At 38.7% G+C, this 22003-nt stretch overlaps 1 protein-coding gene across 1 annotated transcript in view; it reads left to right on the forward strand.

Moving 5' to 3' along the window:
- LOC143745522 (elongin-A-like) overlaps nucleotides 1-22003 on the forward strand; it is a 30896-nt gene continuing 8893 nt past the window's right edge. Inside the window, exons 1-8 of the mRNA XM_077237649.1 lie at nucleotides 1-134; nucleotides 4276-4332; nucleotides 4433-4545; nucleotides 4646-5246; nucleotides 8488-8590; nucleotides 8674-8835; nucleotides 8911-9008; nucleotides 14964-15144. Of these exons, the coding sequence (XP_077093764.1) occupies nucleotides 63-134; nucleotides 4276-4332; nucleotides 4433-4545; nucleotides 4646-5246; nucleotides 8488-8590; nucleotides 8674-8835; nucleotides 8911-9008; nucleotides 14964-15144 (1387 nt within the window). The 5' untranslated portion in view covers nucleotides 1-62. The remainder of the gene's footprint in view (nucleotides 135-4275; nucleotides 4333-4432; nucleotides 4546-4645; nucleotides 5247-8487; nucleotides 8591-8673; nucleotides 8836-8910; nucleotides 9009-14963; nucleotides 15145-22003) is intronic.

Below are 22003 nucleotides of genomic sequence, written 5' to 3' on the forward strand. Positions count from 1 at the left end.
TCCGCCCATATAAAGGTGACTTTATTAAGTGCATGAAATGCGCATGCGTGTGAGGAGCTGACATGGCCGAAGCTGATGTGAAAAAGGTTTTGCAATTAAAGCACCAGCTGAAAGAATCCTGTGAAGGACACACGGTAGGATCCTGTCCGTCGTCAACACACATGGTTTGAATCGCTTTGCTCAATGCAAACAGGTCAAAAGATGAAGATAAAGCCTCAGGGGCAAGTTGTCACGCAGGCTTGATCTCAGGAACTGCAGGCCTGCGTTTAAGTAAATCACCTCATTATCGCACACCTTAATGAAAACTACTAATATCAGTATAGGATGTTATAGCTGTTGGGTAGCAGAGGACGCCTGGGATGCATTTAAACAAGTCAACTATATAATCAAGGTTCATTTTTTAACTGCTCTGGAATATTTTTCATATGTGAGGTTGGGGCGATCAGTCGCGTGTCTTATGTTACCTTTTCCATGTTTGCTTTTATGTTTAAAATTTCACCGCAAACTAATGACATAACCTTTAATATTTATATTTATAATATTAATATTATATACCTCTAACATTTATATAATGCAAGTAAGACAATTATCCCCTTTAAGCCTAAAACTTGATTCATTATTGAAAACCATTGCTTTAAATACCTTTGCAATGTTTGCTTTAAGAAAGCAAAGAACCCAGATGCAACACTAATCCATTTTTAATTTTTTATAGTCCATATGTCTTTGTGATCCTTTTTGCTGTTTTAAGGCTGTTATACAGTAGAGTCAACATTTTGAAGTGGATCAAAACCTTCCATCAAAGTTATACATGAATTTTGAACAATACCCGTTCTTGTGTTAGGACAACTTTGATGAACTTTGATCCACTTCAAATGTTGACGAGTGTATTTGGACAGAAGTGGTAGTGAAATAAAAAGTACTGGTGAGTGTGAATGGAAGAAAGCTGGATGTCAGCAGCTGTTGAAAGAGGGAGGTGTTTCTAAAAATAATCCTGCAGTTGTCTCTCATGTTGACTGCTTATTCTGTTTAAACTAATCGCCATGCAACATTTTGGTGACTTTTATAGTGCATCATTAAAGTACTTTCTTTAGCCTGATATGTAAAGTGAGAGTAGCTTGTTTAAAGTATTTTGTTTAATGTGATTGCACAGTTCATGGACCCTTGAGTTGCACATGCGCAGTGTTTTATGATGTGAATATTGGGTGGGTGTTATAGCTGTTATTGCATGGCCCATTAATAGTGCCTTGGCTACGGTTTCTCCATACATAGTGTCTGACCAGAGAAAGCACTCGGTCAGCAAATGCAGATTATTAGACGGCCATGTGGAAATGGGTGGGACTTCTTTTTCCTTGTTTAGACTGTCTAATTTCTGTTTGATTGATACAGTAACATCATTTATGACCTCTTCAGTGTCACATGATCCTTCAGGAATCATGTTTATGTATGTATGCTACCTTTAAAAGTTTTACATCAGTAAGATTTTTTTTACAATGTATATATATATATATGAAAAAAAGTATTTTCTGCTCACCAAGGCTGCATCTATTTGAGCAAAAATGCAATAAAAACCGTAATATTGAGATATTATAACTATTTAAAGTAACTGTTTTCTATGTGAATATATAGTAAAGTGTAATTTATTCCTGTGATTAAAGCTGAATTTTCAGCATCATTACTCCAGTCTTCAGTGTCACATGATCCTTCAGAAATCACTATAATATGATGATTTAATGATCAAGAAAAAACATTTATCAATTTTGAAAACATTTGATGAATAGAATGTTGAAAAGAACCGCATTTTTCTGAAATTGAAAGCTTTTGCAACATTATAGACTACCGTTAAAAAATTGGGGTCTGTAATTTATTTATTTATTTGAAAGAAATGAATACTTCTATTCAGCAATGATGCATTAAAGTGACAGTAAAGACATTTATAATTCTCCAAAAGATTGTATTTCAGATAAATGCTGTTCTTTTGAACTTTATATTCATCAAAGAATCCTGAAAAAAATTTATACAACTGTTGATAATAATCATAAATGTTTCTTGAGCATCAAATCATCATATTATACTTATTTCTGAAAAATCATGTGACGCTATTGACTGGAGTAATGATGCTGAAAATTCAGCTTTAATCACAGGAATAAATTACACTTTACTATATATTCACATAGAAAACAATTATTTTAAACCGTAATAATATTTCACTGTTTTAATTGTATTTTTGATCAAATAAATGCAATTAAAAAAAATGCGCATTTAAGACTTCTTTCAAAAACATAAAAAAAAATTTGTTCCGATCTCAAACATTACATAAACATTGACAAGCATGTTATAATATTCACAGCATATGGAGTATACCATAATCAATGAACCACCAACTGGAAGAACAGAAGATAGCGCAACTCTCTGAGAGAACAAAGCAAATTAACATTTGAATTTCTCTCTTGTGCACCGTTCGAGACGCAAGTCTCACCTAAGCAATCCTAACATCCTTTACCTCATGTTCTCAGGAAGTTTAAACTCAAATCAAATTCCCATTGTTAGCAAACGGTCCACCCATGTAAATCAACTTCTGCCCCATTAAAGGTGCAATGTGTAAAAATTGAGTATCTATTAACAGAAATGCAATATGACATCCATAACTATGTGTTCAGTGGTGTATAAAGAACTTAATAAACCGTAATGTTTTTATTACCTTAGAATGAGGCATTTATATCTACATATCCCCTTCTATGAAGGTCGACATATTGTGACGTCATGTTTCTACCGTAGCCGACAGCGAACAAACAGCGTTACAGAGCGCGTTTCCTCACTACCTTGAAAGAGAAGCCGCAGAAAGCTATAAGTTAGCCATAAACACCGTGAGTAGTGACTTTTCCCTTGTCAGTGGTGTAAAATATGTAGTTGGATTGTTTCATGTAACTTAGTTCTTCTCCCTCGCTGTGTTATGGCTTTGCTATGTGGGGATAAATGTGCTGGTTACGTTCGTGAGACAGCCGATTAGTACTCTTGTCATTGACCGTAAAACAGTTACAGGAATCACCAACCCGTCGATCTTGGAAGCATTTTAAGTAGATCGAGTTTCCAAAATCAGAGAAAAAAAGCCTGTTGTGTGTAGTAAATGGTGTCTAGGGGATGCGGAGGCGCGCGCGCTGTTACAATTACGTCATTTTTGCCCAACGCACCTTTGGGCTCATGCGGACGTGTCGAGTTTAAACAAGGCTTAACGCTTTAACCAGCTCAGCCACAGTAACAGCTCATATTAGCCAGCTAAACTTTTACTACCCTGTTAGAAAAAATATATAGTTGCATAGTTTCATGTTCTTCTCCCTCGCTGTATTATGGGTTTGCTATGTGGGGAGAAATGTGTTACGTTCGTGAGACAATCAACTAATTACTATTATTATATTACGTATTAAGACCCTTGATCCTCACCTGACTATGGCTTTGTAAACTTTATCCATGATGTGGTTTATAATGGACTGTGGTACAGAAACTTGTTTTACTCTGGCTATTCTCTGCCGTCTCAGACGACGATGTTTGTCCCGTTTTAGCCACCGTAGCTTCTTCGAAAGGGAGGGGTGAGCGGTGGGCTGAGCCTTTAGTGTAAACTCGCAACCGCTAGATTTCGCTAAAAGTCACACACTGCACCTCTTACTCACGAACCTCCGAAACAGCACCAGCTCTGCCTTGGTGGAAAAGGGGTAGAAAAGAGGTTTCTGTCTTGGTCTTGTCTATATAATGAAATGCAACGAGAGGTTGGGGCGTTTTCTGTAACCCAGACTAGACCGTGATGAGAAGTGTACGCAAAACATTAGATTTTATTCTAATCGACCACGCAGAAAGACAGTAACGCACAGAGACCTTCACCCGCTGACCGGAAAACCTTCTTTGGGCCGATCCAGCCGGGCTTTACACCATTTAATATACCGTACATGTCTTTAATTAACTTTCATTTTACGAACCATGGCCGAAGAGCACTTCATTTCCCAGAGTGCTCTGATTTACTTGGTTTACAAAAATGGAGCCAAACAACATGAAGCAGATTTGCTGGTAATCTCACCCAGAACTACCGAGAAGTTTCGTTCTGGCTGATTCTGTTGGAAACGGCTACCACACCAACATTGTTGTTCTCCTCCTTTTATCCTGAGTCTAATTCACCAGCTTGTTGGAATAGAAATTCCAGCTCATGAATTGAAAAATAGGCAAAGTTTTGCCCAAAATCAGATCATTCTTAGACTTCCTTTGTGTAATTAACCGTTTCCATTTCAGCTGCTGAAAATCTTGAAGAAACTTGAAGCATTGGACATTACACTTGAAATCCTCTCCGTAAGAGATGAATGCATTTTTATTACTTAACATCATATTTAACTTTTCTTTTTCTCTCGTATGACTGATCTTGTCTGAACCTTCAATGATTATATTTCAGGAAACTGGAATCGGAAAAGTCGTCAACTCCTTCCGGAAGCATGATGAGGCGGGAAAGCTGGCAAAAACATTGGTGAATCGCTGGAAAACGCTTGTTCCAAAAGACTCTTTAAGGTCTTAAAAATCTGTAATCGACCCCATTTTTATTAAAGTGTCTTTTTCCCTTTAGCATGTTGCACTCTTAGTCTTTTCTCTTGTTTTGTTGGTTTTGCAGTTCGAGAGGAAAGCCTGATGAAAGCCTGAGCCAAAATGAGGCATTCGGTGGAGAAGTTCAGGAAAACAGCCGACTTTCAGAGAGCACAAACTCTAGAAAAAGACCCAAAATGGAGAATTCCAGTGATGAAAAGAAAATATCACATAATGTTGACAAAAAAGACAAAATCAAGCCCAGTAAATCCAAACTCTACTTGAATGGTGAAAAAAAGGATGAACCAAAACAAGATTCGAGTGTGAATCAGGATTCGGGCCACGGCAAGGACAAGACAAAGAAGGTTTCTGGCGTAACAAAACAACAGCAGAACACAAAACTTGAAAAACCTTTGACAGCTCCTCAAACGCAGAGAGAGAAGAGTGGAGACGCGTGCCAGAGAGAGAAGCGTGAGAAAGACAGATCCGTGTCGACGGAGAGAGAGAAGCCGAGGGATGAAGGCTTTGAGACGCCCTCCATGTCGTTCGAAGCCTGCCTGAGCTACGACCTGCAGACCAGCACACGCAGGAGAGCCGTCAGCGCGAGGAAGAGACTCAAACCTGCACACGGGGACCAGCGCTGTGTGTCCCTGAAGACCAGCGCCACTGTGGGGGAGCCAATCACAGCGGTACTGACAGAAAACAGGCCCAAAATATGCTTTTACTTAAGAATTTTTAGACATTTGGACTGGAGACAAGACAAAAATACTATGTCATTTTCACTCATAGTAAATGCATCTTGATTTAAGATATTATGTCCTGTTTTCTGGCTGAATTCATTAAAATGATGTTGATGCATAAAAAAGAAAAAGCAAAATTATCTGCCAATGTGGTAAGAAAAATAATCTTAATTTAAACAGAAACAAGATTATTTTTCTTACCCCATTGGCAGATCATTTTGCTTGTTTTAAGCATCAACTCACTTAATTTTAATGAATTCCCCCAGAAAACAAGACTTAATATCTTATGTCATTTCACAACTTTAGTAAATGCATCTCGATTTAAAGGGGTGGTTGATTGCAATTTTCTCTTTTTTCATTTTAAATAGTGTGTAATGTTGCTGTTGGTGCATGAACAGTATCTGCAAAGTTGCTGCGCTGAAAGTTCAATGTAAGCAGAGATATCGTCTTTTAAAAATCAGGAAGTTTAATGCCTACAAAAAACGACTCGAATGGGACTACAACGAGATACTCCCGGGTTTTATACGTAACTAACCCATAATCAACCCTCCCTCCGGAATATTCAAAAAAGGGGGCGTGGTCATATTTCTGCTGCTTTGTGGAAGAGGAAGAGTTATAGTGGAGAGCAGTAGCCATGCTGTCGAAAGTGTGTTATTTTCACCCAGCTGTCAGGTCTTCTGTGTTCGGGCTTCCTACAGACGCTGTAGTTCGTCAACAATGGCTACAATTTATGTTTGATTATGTTCCTGAAAATTACAATGGTAATTTAGCTCTCTGTGCTGCGCATTTTACGGAAGACAGCTTCCAGAATCTCCACGAATTCAATGCCGGATTCAACAACAAACTGTTACTAAAGCATGAAGCAGTTCCAACTTTAAAACCAGAGGCAGCAGTTGTTTGGCCACAACCTGTAAGTAAGACTTAATCATTTTAAATGTATTTTCATGTATAATTTCAGACGTAATGTTTTAGTTTTATCAAGGACGTAAACAAATGCCAGCGCTGGCTTTAGTAGCCACTTAGTTATGCTATTTTGTGTTTCTATGACAAACGCGTACAAACATTTTTCGATTTGATCAAGAACGTAAACCAATGCCAACGCTGTTTGTTTTTGGTAGCCAGTAGTTCGATGCTATTTGGTGTAAGACAAATGTGTACACCTAAAGAAAACGATACACTGAGTAAACTAAGTTTTGTGAATAGATAAACGGTTGTTCATTATATCGACAAAACAATAACTTTAAAAAAACGGTATTACTCTGTCATTTATTAAGTTATATTAAATGTTTAGTCAGGAGAAAACCGTATCTCAAAAGCTATAAGCAGCAGTATCATTTTCAAGTAACAGCGTATCGAAATTCTTATATAATAATAGTAGAATAGAAAAGAATAGAATTGAATAATAATAATAATAAAATGTACCATTCAGAAACGTTTTGTAAGAGCCGTGTGGAGGTTCTGCTTGACTCTCTTCATTGCCTCTTTCTGGGTCTGATTCTGGCTCAAACTGATACGGCAGTAGACTATTGACACTATTTACATTTGACCGGAGCACATGCAGCTTTCGCCTGTAAAGGTAATGGGCGTGAAGTTTCCGGACTACGTGCACTACGCAGTTTAGCCAATTAGAACACACCGGCCCAACTAACCAATCTGAGCCCATTGCCTGTTTCTGAGGGAGTGGTTTCATAGAATCAGGAAGTCAACCGGTCGTTCAAATGACAGAGGAGAAAGAGGCTTACAATAAAGATGAAATTTATGAAAAAATAAATTTTCCCTTTTTTAAAAAAAAACACACACTTAGACATGTTATATTGCACCCCATAAACACAATCATGCAAAGAAAAAAAGCAGTAAACCACCCCTTTAAGAAATGTTTGATATTTGGACTGGAAACAAGACAAAAATACTAAGAAAAGCATTTTTTTGTAGTGTTTGTTTTGTTCTTTAAAAGTATAATTCTCCCAAACACTTTACTTCAAGCCTGTCTGTCTGTCTGTCTGTCTGTCTGTCTACAGGTGAAACTCGAAAATATAGAATATCGTGCAAAAGTTCATGCATTTCAGTAATTCAAATTAAAAGGGGAAACTAATATATTTAGTATATATAACTATGCATGGTTATACTTTTCAGAGGGCCGACATTTGTGTATTTAAAATCCTTTTTTTTATTGATTTCATGTAATATTCTAATTTTGAGATTTTTAATTTGGGGTTTTCATAAGCTGTAAGCCATAATTATCAAAATTAGAACTTTTGCACAATATTAAAATTTGAGTTTCACCTGTATGTATGTGTGTGTGTGAGTGTGTGTGTATATATATATATATATATATATATATATATATATATATATATATATATATATATATATATATATTATAAGTATAATGCATTTTAAAAGTATTTCAATGCAATAATTATGTTTTGAAATGCACCTTATAATGCATTGTATGATCTCAAGACTCGGCCAACAACAACAACAAAAAGAGTCACTGTTTGGATTTAGATCGTAAAATGCTAAACAGTCAATTATTGGATCATTATTGCAGTGATTATGTTTCTATCATGTTGGCAACAGTTCTGCTAACCCTCATTGATGGAGTGTGTAGCTTTTCATCTCTTAAACAACCATGTAGGAAGACGCATCACATCACCAGAAATGTTTTTCTAAGGCACGTTTATAAAAGCTACTTAAATCTGCTAATTGATCCTGGCTTAATCTAAACCCTGTCTGTGAAACCAGGCCTATATTTGAGATCAACAGCTTTATCATATTGGAGCTTTATAGTCCACACACAGGTTTTAAAGGATTAGTTCACTTTTTAAAAAAACTTTTGCTGATAATTTACTCACCCCCATGTCCTGCAAGATGTCCATGTCTTTCCTTCTTCAGTCGAAAAGAAATTAAGGTTTTTGATGAAAACATTCTAGGATTTTTCTCCATATAATGGACTTCATTGGGTACCAAACAGTCCAAGGTCCAAATGACAGTTTCAGTGGAGATTTAAATAGCTTTAAACGATGAATGTTTTGATGAATGTTCTCATCAAAAACCTTAATTTCTTTTCGACTGAAGAAAGAAACGCATGGACATCTTGGATGACATGGGGGTGAGTAAATTATCAGCAAAAGTTTTTTAAAAAGTGAACTACTCCTTTAAAGTGAGTTATTTCTCCCTTTGGCTCCAGGTTCCTGAGCGCTCCGTGATGGACTTGTTAAACGTTCCTTTGCCAGCGAGTTTTCCTGAATGCGAGGATCTTTCTCAGTATCAGTACTTCAGCGAGAAGAAAGGTGCGTCAAAGCTTTGCATCAACAGTGCGTTCTCATTCTATAGCTGGATGTTCCCATAAAACATTGTGTTATTTTTGGTCCAGCTGATAGAAAGCCGAGTGAAGTGTGTGAAGAGGCTCCGGTCTTCATCGGCAAGAGGCTGAAGAATAAGATGCAAGTGTATTCTGGGAGTAAGATGATGTTCCTGCCCTCGATGATGACACTGTACCAGCAGTGTATCCGAGCGCTGCAGAACAACATCGACTGTACGTGATCATCCTCATGTTCCTCTTGCTCGAGGCGAGGTGAGTGTGTTTTTAAAGTGTGTGTCTGTTTCGCAGCGCTCTATGAGATCGGAGGAGTGCCGTTTGAGATCTTGGAGCCGGTGCTGGAGCGATGCAAGCCGGAGCAACTCCTCCGCATCGAGGAGTTCAATCCAGTAAGAAGCTTTTCGTAGTGAGGATGCTGGAAAAACTGTGTTTTTATCTTTATTTATTAGGATTTCAATGTTTTAGAATAGTAGTGAAGTCTTCAAATCTATGAAATAACAGCAATGAAAGTGTGTGAATCATATAATTACCAACACATTTAAAGGTTCTAATATTTTAACTTCTTTTTGTCTAATTTATTTAGTTTTTTTATTTTATTTTGTAAAGTAAAATGAGCACAGTATAAGCACAGTATATTTCTCTACAAAACAAATTGAGTAAAAGTGTAAGCCTTTAATTCTAAAAGATCATGAGAAATAAATGTACACTGAGCTTTTGGATGCAACTCTTTTTGTAACTTATATATATACACTCACCTAAAGGATTATTAGGAACACCATACTAATACTGTGTTTGACCCCCTTTCGCCTTCAGAACTGCCTTAATTCTACGTGGCATTGATTCAACAATGTGCTGAAAGCATTCTTTAGAAATGTTGGCCCATATTGATAGGATAGCATCTTGCAGTTGATGGAGATTTGTGGGATGCACATCCAGGGTCTTCTGCTGTTGTAGCCCATTCGCCTCAAGGTTGTGTGTGTTGTGGCTACACAAATGCTTTGCTGCATACGTCGGTTGTAACGAGCGGTTATTTCAGTCAAAGTTGCTCTTCTATTAGCTTGAATCAGTCGGCCCATTCTCCTCTGACCTCTAGCATCAACAAGGCATTTTCGTCCACAGGACTGCCGCATACTGGATGTTTTTCCCTTTTCACACCATTCTTTGTGAACCCTAGAAATGGTTGTGCATGAAAATCCGAGTAACTGAGCAGATCGTTAAATACTCAGACCGGCCCGTCTGGCACCAACAACCATACCACGCTCAAAATTACTTAAATCACCTTTCTTTCCCATTCTGACATTCAGTTTGGAGTTCAGGAGATTGTCTTGACCCGGACCACACCCCTAAATGCATTGAAGCAACTGCCTTGTGATTGGTTGATTAGATAATTGCATTAATGAGAAATTGAACAGGTGTTCCTAGTAATCCTTTAGGTGAGTTGGTGTGTGTGTATATATATATATATATATATATATATATATATATATATATATATATATATTATTTTCCATAATGTAATGATAAAAATTAAACTTTCATATAATTTAGATTCATTGCACACCAACTGAAATATTTCAGGTCTTTTATTGTTTTAATACTGATGATTTTGGCATACAGCTCATGAAAACCCACAATTCCCATCTCAAAAAATTAGCATATCATGAAAAGGGTCTCTAAACGAGCTATTAACCTAATCATCTGAATCAACTAATTAATTATAAACACCTGCAAAAGATTCCTGAGGCTTTTAAAATCTCCCAGCCTGTTTCATTACTCAAAACCGCAATCATGGGTAAGGCTGCCGACCTGACTGCTGTCCAGAAGGCCATCATTGACACCCTCAAGCAAGAGGGTAAAACACAGAAAGAAATTTCTGAACAAATAGGCTGTTCCCAGAGTGCTGTATCAAGGCACCTCAGTGGGAAGTCTGTGGGAAGGAAAAAGTGTGGCAAAAAACGCTGCACAACGAGAAGAGGTGACCGGACCCTGAGGAAGATTGTGGAGAAGGACCGATTCCAGACCTTGGGGACCTGCGGAAGCAGTGGACTGAGTCTGGAGTAGAAACATCCAGAGCCACCGTGCACAGGCGTGTGCAGGAAATGGGCTACAGGTGCCGCATTCCCCAGGTCAAGCCACTTTTGAACCAGAAACAGCGGCAGAAGCGCCTGCTAATATGCTATTTTTTTGAGAAGGACCTGTGTGTGTGTGTGTGTGTGTATATATATATATATATATATATATATATATATATATATATATATATATCTATCATCATTTGAAGTCGATCAAAAAAGTTAATCAAAGTTGTCCTAACACAAGAACGGGTATTGTTCAAAATTCATGTATACCTTTGAAAGGTTTTGATCCACTTCAAATGTTGACTTACTGTATATACAATTTCCACTTTTTTGTTCAGACTGCCAGTCCAATCCAATTTTTGTGCATGTATCTGATAGGAATCCAATCCTATTTAGCAAGTGTGAACAGCAAAATTACAAATCCTACATCGAGCTACATTCTCTGTCCGTCCGCTCTAATGGGATTTTGCATGGTTTATAGGCTTGTTTACACCTCTTCACTTCATGTGTTTTATTTGAGCGTGGAAGACACATGTTAATGCACTCCGAAACTCTTATCCAGTAGCGGCGATAGCTGGGTGCGGCCGCCCCAGGGCCCCGTGCTAATTAGGGGCCCCTCAAACGCTGCCGATCTTGCGTCACTGGACAGGAACGGGGCCCAGGCAAAGTGTACTCAACCAGAATAATACGTTCCCGCGGCGGTAAATTGCGGCTGTGTATATGCTGCCTTTTACGCTAAGAGGCGCTACAATCACAGACTTTGAAAAGTGTCAATTTATACTCTCTATTGCGTAATCTGCCGCCGCACTGTGGCTCATTCAGAGCCATTGCTTACTTTCAATATAAAAACCAATGAAAATGTAAAAGAACACTAAAATTAATTAAGTTTGAAACCCCATAGCACATTTCAAGGTTTAAATAAAGTGTCGGGACAGTTTATTTATTTAAAACAGGGTTGGATCGAGTTCAGAGTTTATTTCCTTTACGATGCAAAATAAGAAACACAGAATCTTATTCTTGCGACATTTTAAATTTGTATTGCAAAAGAAATTGCAGCTAAATTAAATTAAATTAAAACAGTACAAAACGAAAATAGTCCAAAGCAACATATATTAAGAACATGCGTTTTTCTTTGCCTCTATTTCGGATCTATTTTTAACAAGTTTATTTTGTCTCGTCACTGCACGCGCCGGGTCTCTCTCGAAATTAAACATTTCAGGGTAAAAACACACCATACAGCTGATAGTAGGCTACTGTATATGTCGCTGCACGTCATCCATGCAAATCACGAAAAAAAACTGTAACAAATTATTTAGCCTTTGTTGCTTCAAAGACATCAGACATGCCTTGTTGAATTCATTACAATAAAACGAGGTTAAACGAATTTAAAACGTCTTTAAAACGAATTAAAGAGCTCTGTATACTGCTCACTGCATTCGTTTCTTGCCATGAACGCTTTTCGTCAACAGTTCATGTTTAGATAATGCCAGATTGTTGACAATCATACACACTGCTCAAACACTCTATAACTCTACAAAACCAGTTGAAAAAACTGGATTGAAAACTTCAAGTGAAAAAACTTTAAATGCATACAATAAATAAACAACAATATTTATAATTTAATAAGATATAGGGCCTACATTTGGACACATTGAGAGATTTATCCTTTTATCATTTTGCCTTTGCCTGCTCATCAGGCTGGCTATCCGACACTCTCCATATGAAAGAGGGAACATTAACACCTATCGTCCCGCACGCACGATAAAGCCAATGAACTGTCCCTCCAAACGCCCAAGCAAAACATACAAGCAAAACATACAATCTTCAAACGCGAACAAAATGTTCAACTCAATATTAAATTCCACAGGGATCTTTGGATCCTTACAACCAGGTTGCATGCAATTTGTGAATTAAGTTTTTATTTTTTTATTCAAAACAATCTCGAACCACATGCTTCGTGGTGCTGCTGTTAAACTAAATAACAATAATATAATTATTATGAACTTAAATGAAACAGTATTGCAACATTTCGACAAATAAATTATTTGATCTGTTTTTACCTTTTAATTTACATGTAATTAGAGCGAGATTTTCACCCTTGCCTTGTCCTTTCCTCATTGGGAAGTGCTCACATGATAGCTAAACATTATTGAAAAGATTTCTGGGCTGACTTTATTTTTATGAGAAAAATAAATCCAAATGAACGCACCGCCGCGTTTGTCGAACACTAATTCAACATGCCAGAATAAAACCCGACTTTAGAACCATGCATAGCGCCACTCGGCCTTGTGTGCCAAAACACTTCATTATAAACCTCAATATTTCATTCAAAATAATCTCAAAACGCTTTGTGACATTTTGAAAAGCCGTTTTTTAACATGTTTGAGTAGATCCTCTGAACCTCTCGGTTTTAGTTGGATTACATAATCAAATGACATTTGTTAAATATTTAGACATTTAAAGGCTTTAGACATGGCCGATTTCTTATCGTGACTGAGCTGAGGCAAACTTGTGCTTTCGGTTTATTTTTGTGACTCGCAGTTCCCGGAGACAGAGACGACAGATAAACTTTTGTTGTTAGCCTAATATGAATAGAAGTTTACAGTTTTGAACAGTGTAGGCTACTCTACTCTTATCTCTCAGCCTATTAAGTTATTTGAGCTGTTATGAGAAAAATAAATCCGAATGAACGCACTGCCGCGTTTGTCGAACACTAATTCAGCATGCCAGAATAAAACCCGACTTTAGAACAATGCATAGCGCCACTTGGCCTGGTGTGCCAAAACACTTAATTATAAACTTCAATATTTCATTCAAAATAATCTCAAAACGCTTTGTGACATTTTGATAAGCCGTTTTTTTAACGGTTTTAATTTTAAAATGACTTGTTAGCAGAGGGCCCCATGATGAAGCTCCGCCCCCACCGCACCGAGAGTCTAGCACCGCACCTGCTCTTATCGCTCAAATCACTTCAGGACGAGGTCTGAGACGCATCCCAGATTAAACTGGACAAGTGTAAATGCAACTGGTTGTTGAAAAATTTTACTACTAAAATGTAAAAAAATAAACGATATACTGCTTTGGCATCGATACTGTGATATGCAGCTAAGCGATGTCAATCAGGGATCGTAGTTGATCGTGTTGTGTACGGACAAGGCACCACAGTTTGAAACGGACGTGATTCTCGGATTAATAAAGTTTAACCATCATTGAGTTGATGTTTGTCATTTGCATGTGTTTAAGGTCCTGTCAGTTTAAACATTCAAGCGATTTTTGACCATTTGAGCGCACGGAGACGTGAAACAGCACTCACACACACACATTTCAGTGCGCATGCACAGCACGCAAACACAGAATTACCTTCTTTTTCGTGTCAATCATCATGTCAAACAATGCAAACAATTGAGAAAGAAATTGGATGTGTATTATATTGGATCCGTACATTCAGTCTTAAAGTGACAGTAGACTAATATTCCTGCTGCCGTCTGTCATTAATGTTACTCAAACAACAAAATACGAAGAGAAAATCACTTGTAGCTGTAACAAAGATTATAAATTCATTCAGTGAAGTCTATGCAGTGTTATTTGATTACTCAATTTCTGAAAAACATAAAGCACTGTTTATTTAATTTGTTCTATTGTATTATCTATGCTTGTTAATTTGTTTATTTTCAATGCAGAATTACTCAAATCTGTTCTAGAATGATTATTTCCAAATAGAGCTATTTATCTAGTGAACACCAAATTAAAGTTTTCAAATTTTACCTTTTTTTTTCTTTTTTTGTCCAATTTTCTTTTTCATTTTGTTAAGAAAAATGTGTGTAAGCACACTTATTTGCCTATAAAACAAATTATAAGTTTAAGCCTTTAGTTCAAAAAGATCATGAGAAATATACAGCCAATTAAGTGTTGTTATGGAGTTTCCAAAGGTTTAATTTCGTTTTAACCCAATTTTTTTTTTGTCCTACCATACTAATAAACCAGCTAACTGTAAACTCATAACTTTGGCTAACATTTCTGGTAAGGTTATGAACAAAATTTGATTCCAGCAACATAAATTATTTATCTGGTCTTTAATACTGTTCTCAAAACATGAGCACAAAAACATTATTTATAAATGGTTTGTGGAAGCTTTTTCTGAAACATTTAATTGGGACGTTCATGTAACATTTTTTTTTTTTTTTAATCTTACTACTTTTTTCAGAATTGATTTATTTGTGCCCAAACTTGTGACTGGTATGTCCTGAAATGAGATGTTTCGCGCAGGTGTATGTTGGGGAGACGGACCACCTGTGGGAGAGACACTGTGTAAAAGACTTCAGAAACGCCCAGCTGGAGGAGTACGAGTCCTGGAGAGAGATGTACCTGCGCATGTCCGAGGAGAGAGAGAGAAAACTGCAGCTGCTCACCAAGAGCATCGTCTCTGCTCACTCCGGGAAGCCCAAAGGTAGTGGCCTTCGCATTGTGCTCGATCTGTACTGACCATTCTGGAGTCGACGTCACCGTTGCGTCACTTGCTGAAGCTTGCGCGTCATCTGGTCACACCACAAGGTGTCACTGTGGCCTCGAAGCTTTAGCTCTGCCGCTCTGAGCGCGATTGCTAATGTCTGAGGTAAAACACGCCCCCCTCATTAGCATACAGAGGAAGAAATGTAGAAATAAATAAATGCATGCATAAATAAATAAATAAATAAATAAATAAATGTGGAAAATACAAATATACATAAATAAGGAAATCAGAATCAGAAAGAGCTTTATTGCCAAGTGTGCTTGCACACACAAGGAATTCGTTTTGGTACTGAGGCTTCCAGTGGACATATACAAATACAAATACAACATGAAACATAATGCTACAAATTATAAGAATAAAAAATAAAAATATATGAGAATAAAACTATCACAGTTGGGTTTAGTCAGAATAGACATTTTCAGATTTACAGATTATGAACCTATTTACAGTGTTTTGAATATTATAAATAAATAAATCTACATATAAGTATCACCTGAGTTGTGGGATATTGCACTAAACAGTGGGAGCATTGCACTTACAGGCATATGCCTTGGGAGGAGTGTTAACTGTTCAGGAGGGAAATGGCCTGTGGGAAGAAACTGTTCCTGTGCCGAGATGTTCTTGTGGCCAGTGATCTGAGTCTCCGTCTTGACGGTAACAGTTCAAACAGGTGGTGTCCAGGGTGAGTGGAGTCTGTGATGATTTTACCTGCTCTCTTCCTCACTCTGGAAGAGTACAGGTCCTGGAGGTTTGGCAGGGGGGCACCAATGATCTTCTCCGCAGTCCGGACTGTCCGTTGTAGTCTCCTGATGTCTGATTTGGTAGCTGAACCAAACCAGACAGTGATGGAAGCGCACAAGACAGACTCAATGACGGCTGAGTAGAACTGAATCAGCAGATCCTGTGGCAGGTTGAACTTCCTCAGCTGGCGAAGGAAGTACAATCTCTGCTGGGCCTTTTTCACAGTGGAGTCAATGTGATTGTCCCACTTCAGGTCCTGAGAGATGATAGTGCCCAGGAACCTGAATGACTCCACTGCTTCCACAGTGCTGTTCATGATGGTGAGTGGGAGGAGTGCTGGGCTGTTCCTCCTGAAGTCCACGATCATCTCCACTGTTTTGAGCGTGTTCAGCTCAAGGTTGTTATAACTGCACCAGGCAGCCAGCTGTTCAACCTCCAGTCTGTAAGCAGACTCGTCACCGTTTCGGATGAGACCGATGACAGTGGTGTCGTCTGCAAATTTCAGGAGCTTGACAGTGGGGTCTTTAGAAGTGCAGTCATTAGTGTACAGGGAGAAGAGCAGTGGGGAGAGAACGCACCCTTGGGGAGCACCAGTGCTGATTGTGAGTGTCTTGGATGTGTGTTTCCCCAGTCTCACTCGCTGCTGCCGGTCCGTCAGGAAGCTGGTGATCCACTGACAGATCGAGGATGGTATGGAGAGCTGGGTCAGTTTGGCTGTGAGAAGACCAGGCATGATGGTATTGAAGGCCGAACTGAAGTCCACAAAGAGGATCCTTGCATAAGTCCCTGGTCTGTCGAGATGTTGCAGGATATAATGCAGTCCCATGTTGACTGCATCATCCACAGACCTGTTTGCTCTGTAAGCAAACTGAAAGGGATCCAGCAGGGGTCCAGTGATGTCCTTCAGGTGGGCCAACACCAGTCTTTCAAACGACTTCATGACCACAGACGTGAGAGCGACAGGTCTGTAGTCATTAAGTCCAGTGATTTTGGGTTTTTTGGGGACAGGAATGATAGTGGAGCGTTTGAAGCAGCAGGGAACTTCACACTGCTCCAATGATCTGTTGAAGATCTGCGTGAAGACTGGGGCCAGTTGGTCAGCGCAGGCTTTTAAACAAGCAGATGAGATGCCGTCTGGGCCTGAGGCTTTCCTAGTCTTCTGTTTTTTGAAGACTCGGCTCACGTCCTCCACACAGACCTTAAGCTCAGGTTGGATGGCAGGAGGGGGGAGTGATAATTGGAGTGCAGGAGGTGATGCTGAATGTGTGAAGTGCAGATCAGACCGGGTGTGTGGTGTGAATGAGGGCTTTTCAAACCGGCAGTAAAATGAATTTAAATCGTCAGCCAGGTGTTGATTGTCCACAGATCGAGGGGATGGTGACTTGTAGTTGGTGATGTTCCTCAGGCCATTCCAGACTGATGATGGGTCGTTGGATGAAAACTGGTTTTTCAGTTTATCAGAGTAGTTCCTTTTAGCAACTCTGATCTCCTTTGTCAATCTGTTTCTGGCCTGGTTATACAAGATTTTATCCCCACTTCTGTAAGCATCCTCTTTGGCATGACGAAGGTGTTTGAGTTTCCCAGTAAACCATGGTTTATCATTAGTGAATGATAAGAATGTCCTGGTAGGAATGCATGTATCCTCACAGAAACTTATATATGATGTTACAGTATCTGTGAGCTCATCCAGATCATTGGTAGCAGCTTCAAAAACAGTCCAATCAGTGCAATCAAAGCAGGCCTGTAGATTCTGCTCTGCTTCATTAGTCCATCTTTTTACAGTCCTTATTACAGGTTTAGCTGATTTCAGTTTCTGCCTGTAGGTCGGTATGAGATGAACCAAACAGTGATCAGAGAGCCCCAAAGCTGCCCGTGGGACGGAGTAATATGCATTTCTTATTGTGGTGTAACAGTGGTCCAGTATATTACTGTCTCTGGTGGGACATGTAACGTGCTGTCTGTATTTTGGTAGTTCACGGGAAAGATTTGCTTTGTTAAAATCCCCAAGAATGATTAAAAGAGAGTCTGGGTACCTTTGTTCCGTTTCAGATATTTGTTCAGCCAGCTGTTGTAGCGCCGCGCTCGCGCACGCGTCTGGAGGGATGTAAACATTCACGAGAATGAAAGAGGAAAATTCCCGAGGCGAGTAGAAGGGTTTACAGTTTATGAAATGTGCCTCTAAATTAGGAGAGCACATCTTCTTCAGTGTTGTTACATCTGAACACCAACTTTCGTTAATGTAGAAACGCAATCCACCACCTCTCGTTTTCCCCGTTAGCTCCGCGATGCGATCCGCTCGGAACAGCTGGAAGCCCGGCAGATGTATTGCGTTGTCCGGTATGGCTTCACTCAGCCAGGTTTCAGTGAAGCACAAAGCAGCAGAGTTTAAAAAATCCTTGTTAGTGTGGGTGAGGAGAAGAAGTTCATCCGTTTTGTTAGGAAGGGATCGGAGATTTGCGAGATGAATACTGGGGAGTGCAGTGCGCAGGCCGCGCTCGCGGAGTTTAACCAGCGCGCCGGCTCGCTTCCCGCGTTTGCGTCTGAACGCGCGTTTGAACAACACCGCTGCCCCTCCGACGAGAATGTCCAGCAAAACGTCCGAATAATCAAAAACTGTAGAAAAGGTTTCTGGTGTGTGTTTCCTAATGTCCAGTAGTTCGTCTCTGGTGAAACTGATAGGAAAAGAATGACTAAACGCAGAACAAACGAACAAAAACAACACAATAGCTGGAGAGCTCCACACCGAGGCAGCCATCCGCGGCGCCATCCAATCAAACATCTAAAACGATGTTATTTATACTAAATACAAGTATAAATAATAAATACATAAATATTCGAAGAAATGTAAAAAAAAAACTTACTATGTCAGGTTTGGTATTTCATAACTTTCAGCTGCGCATGCGCATAATGTGGCAGAAAAATACCAGTGACTAGTGGAGGAAAATTTGCAAAATCCACAGAATAAGAGAAAAAAGTTTTGTTGCATGTCAGAATCGGTATGCTAAAAATACAGTCTTCATTTAATCCCGTCGTTGAAGACACACTGTGAAGCTAAACGCAGACGTTTGTTGCAAGTCAAGACTGGACTGATGAAACCTGCGATGATTAGTCTACTATTAAAGCATGAATTTGATGTAAACCGCAAGTCTACGTAATATTCACATATGCAGTTCATAGGAGACATGCATGCATAGCAGTTATAGCATGAAATATATTAAAACCTATACAGTTTAAACCTTTAAACATGGCCTATAACATTTTTATTTCACAATTCTTGACTTTTTCTTGCATTTGCGTGTTTATATCTCCCAGTTCAGGCTTTATAACTCGCAATTGTGAGTTTATATCACAATTCTGAGGGGAAAAGGTCAGAATTTTGGGATATAAACTTGCAATTCTGAGGAAAAAATACAGATTAACGAGTTTCTCACAATTCTTAGAAGGATAAACAGAATTGTGAGATATACTCGTTAATCTGAGAATTGTGAGATGATAAACTCGGATTTGCAAGAAAATAAAAGTCAGAATTGTGAGATATACTCGTTAATCCGTCTTTTTCCCTCAGAATTGCAAGTTTATATCCCAAAATTCTGACTTTTTTCCCTTCAGAATTGTCAAGAAAAAAAGTCAGAATTGTGAGATATAAACTCTAAATTAACTTTTATTCCGTGGCTTCCAGAGGTTTCTACAGCAGAACTGTCTTTTTTCGCACACAAAAATGCCATCGCTGTTTGCAAACACTAAATAGGTCTCTAAATTAAACTCTACTGGTCTACAATAAATAATGAACTCAAATCAGCTAGCATTACAGTAAAGTTGCTTCGTCCTACTGTAGACTGTCAGCTGATATCTATCTACTTCAGTACTAACAGACACGCATTCACTGACTGTGGGGGATAATGTGTAAGTGTAATGTGTAAGCCTTCTCTTGAAGTGTGCTTGATGGCTCATAAATGCGGCTTGTCTCTGACCATCTGTCTGCTCAGACTATGAATAGACTTTGAGAGCAACTGTGACTTCGGGGGTTAATGGCAAAACCCCAAACCCTATCTAGTGGATAGATACTGGAGCTGCTTGATTAATCGTTACATTTTGCCATTTTGAGTCAAACGCACATGATCTTATTCCTAAACGACAGGGATTCGGCTCTTTTATTAAACCTTTGATAAGTCCGATCACAGTGAACATTCAGATCTGTGTCCTGATCCAGAGAGAGCCGTTGTCAGGAATAGATATGAAACCGCTTCATAAACAGTCTTTGGTACCACACAGAATCATTATTTCTAGTATGACAAAAGTACTGGGATAACATTTTAAAGTTCTTATGAACTTTAATTATTATATCTTTAAAGGTTATATAATCTTATATAATCAAAATAGAGCAAATCACCTTTTGAAAGTTACTTGCCGCTTCAATAAAAATGGTCAATTACATTGTTGGAGATGAGTGACTGTTAAACATGTATTTGTCATTGAATCATTTATTCAAGAGGTTCAAGAAACATTTATTCAAGAGGTTCAATAATAATAATAATAATAATATGTTTATTTTCTATAGCGCCTTTCAAGAACCCAAGGTCGCTTCACAATGTAATACAAAAAACAAATAGCAAACAGACAACAAGCGAACAAATACAAAGGCCATCTGCTTACGAGAGACAAAACAGATGGAAACAAGCATACACTGGTTTGCATGAAAAGGAGATATTTCATTATTTATCAAAATATGCTATTATGATAAAGTATGTAGCAGATAGAGTTGGAAAAGTGCAGAACATAGAAAACAGTGATAAGTAAGATGATTTATTGGGCAAGCTTGAAGAAATGAGTTTTCAGATGTTTTTTGAAGGACCGGATGTTGTCGTTCGCACGAAGATTCGGGGGCAGCTTATTCCAGAGCGTAGGGCCAGCAACATTAAAAGCCCTTCCGCCCACCGTGGAGAGTCTGACCCGGGGTACCACGAGAAGGTTTTCCGTGCTAGATCTGAGGGCCCGAGTTGGAACATATGGCTGTACCAAGTCAACAAGGTATTTGGGTGCCGGGCCATGTAGGGCTTTAAATATTAGGATTAACAGTTTAAATTGGATGCGGTGTATGACAGGAAGCCAGTGCATTTGGTGAAGGATAGGAGTGATGTGATTTTTTATTATGCGTGAGGGTGCGTGCAGCAGAGTTTTGAACCATTTGGAGGCGGTGTATTGCTTTGGTGGGTAGTCTGCTATATAATGAATTACAGAAGTCCAATCTGGAAGTGATAAAAGCATGAATAACAGTTCAAGAAACATTTATTCAAGAAGCAAGAACCCTGCATCTCAATGCTCACTATAACAGCTAACATTACCCACAACCCACTGCGCTTTGCATGTGGAACTACAAAACCCCTACAAAACATGGCGGTTACGCGCAATAGACTGAGTTTAAAGGTTTGAGTGATTGATCAAAGTTTAACCTGATAAATTTTTTATTTAATGTTATATGTGTTATATTTAATCTGCTATAAGAATGTGGACTTTTGGAAAGATCAGTTTAGCCATTAACTTTTAAATCCATCTTTATGCATGAATATGAGGAGAGTCTCTGCAACATGCTTCTGCATTTCTCTCCGATACAGAAGGAAATTAAGTGAAATTTTGGAGGATTTTATCTTTGACATCACAATTGACAGGCCAGTTTACTGTCACGGGCTGATAGTCAAGTCAAGTCACCTTCATTTATATAGTGCTTTTAACAATATGGATTGTTTCAAAGCAGCTTTACAGTGATAATAGGAAATTACAGTAATCGAGATTGTTTTGGCTTTACAGCAGCTCTAGAATAAAGTTATTGTCCAGCTAAAGTTAGTTTTGATTGATTCACTTCCGTCGCAACGGTCATTAGTTATTAACTTAGGGGCCGCTAACACGACACCGTTCTAACAGAAAACCTTTTAATGCGATCCGGCCGCTTATTTGCATAAACCAGTGCCTGGCGGCTCTGAGAATCTTTTATCGCTTCCGCGTAGCCGCGTGAATCGGGATTATCCCGACAACGTTTATCTGTACAGAGGTAAAGGGA

This window comes from Siphateles boraxobius, unplaced genomic scaffold, assembly GCF_051911475.1.
Source record: "Siphateles boraxobius isolate OS27281-9 unplaced genomic scaffold, OSU_SipBor_1 204, whole genome shotgun sequence".
NCBI lineage: Eukaryota > Metazoa > Chordata > Actinopteri > Cypriniformes > Leuciscidae > Siphateles > Siphateles boraxobius.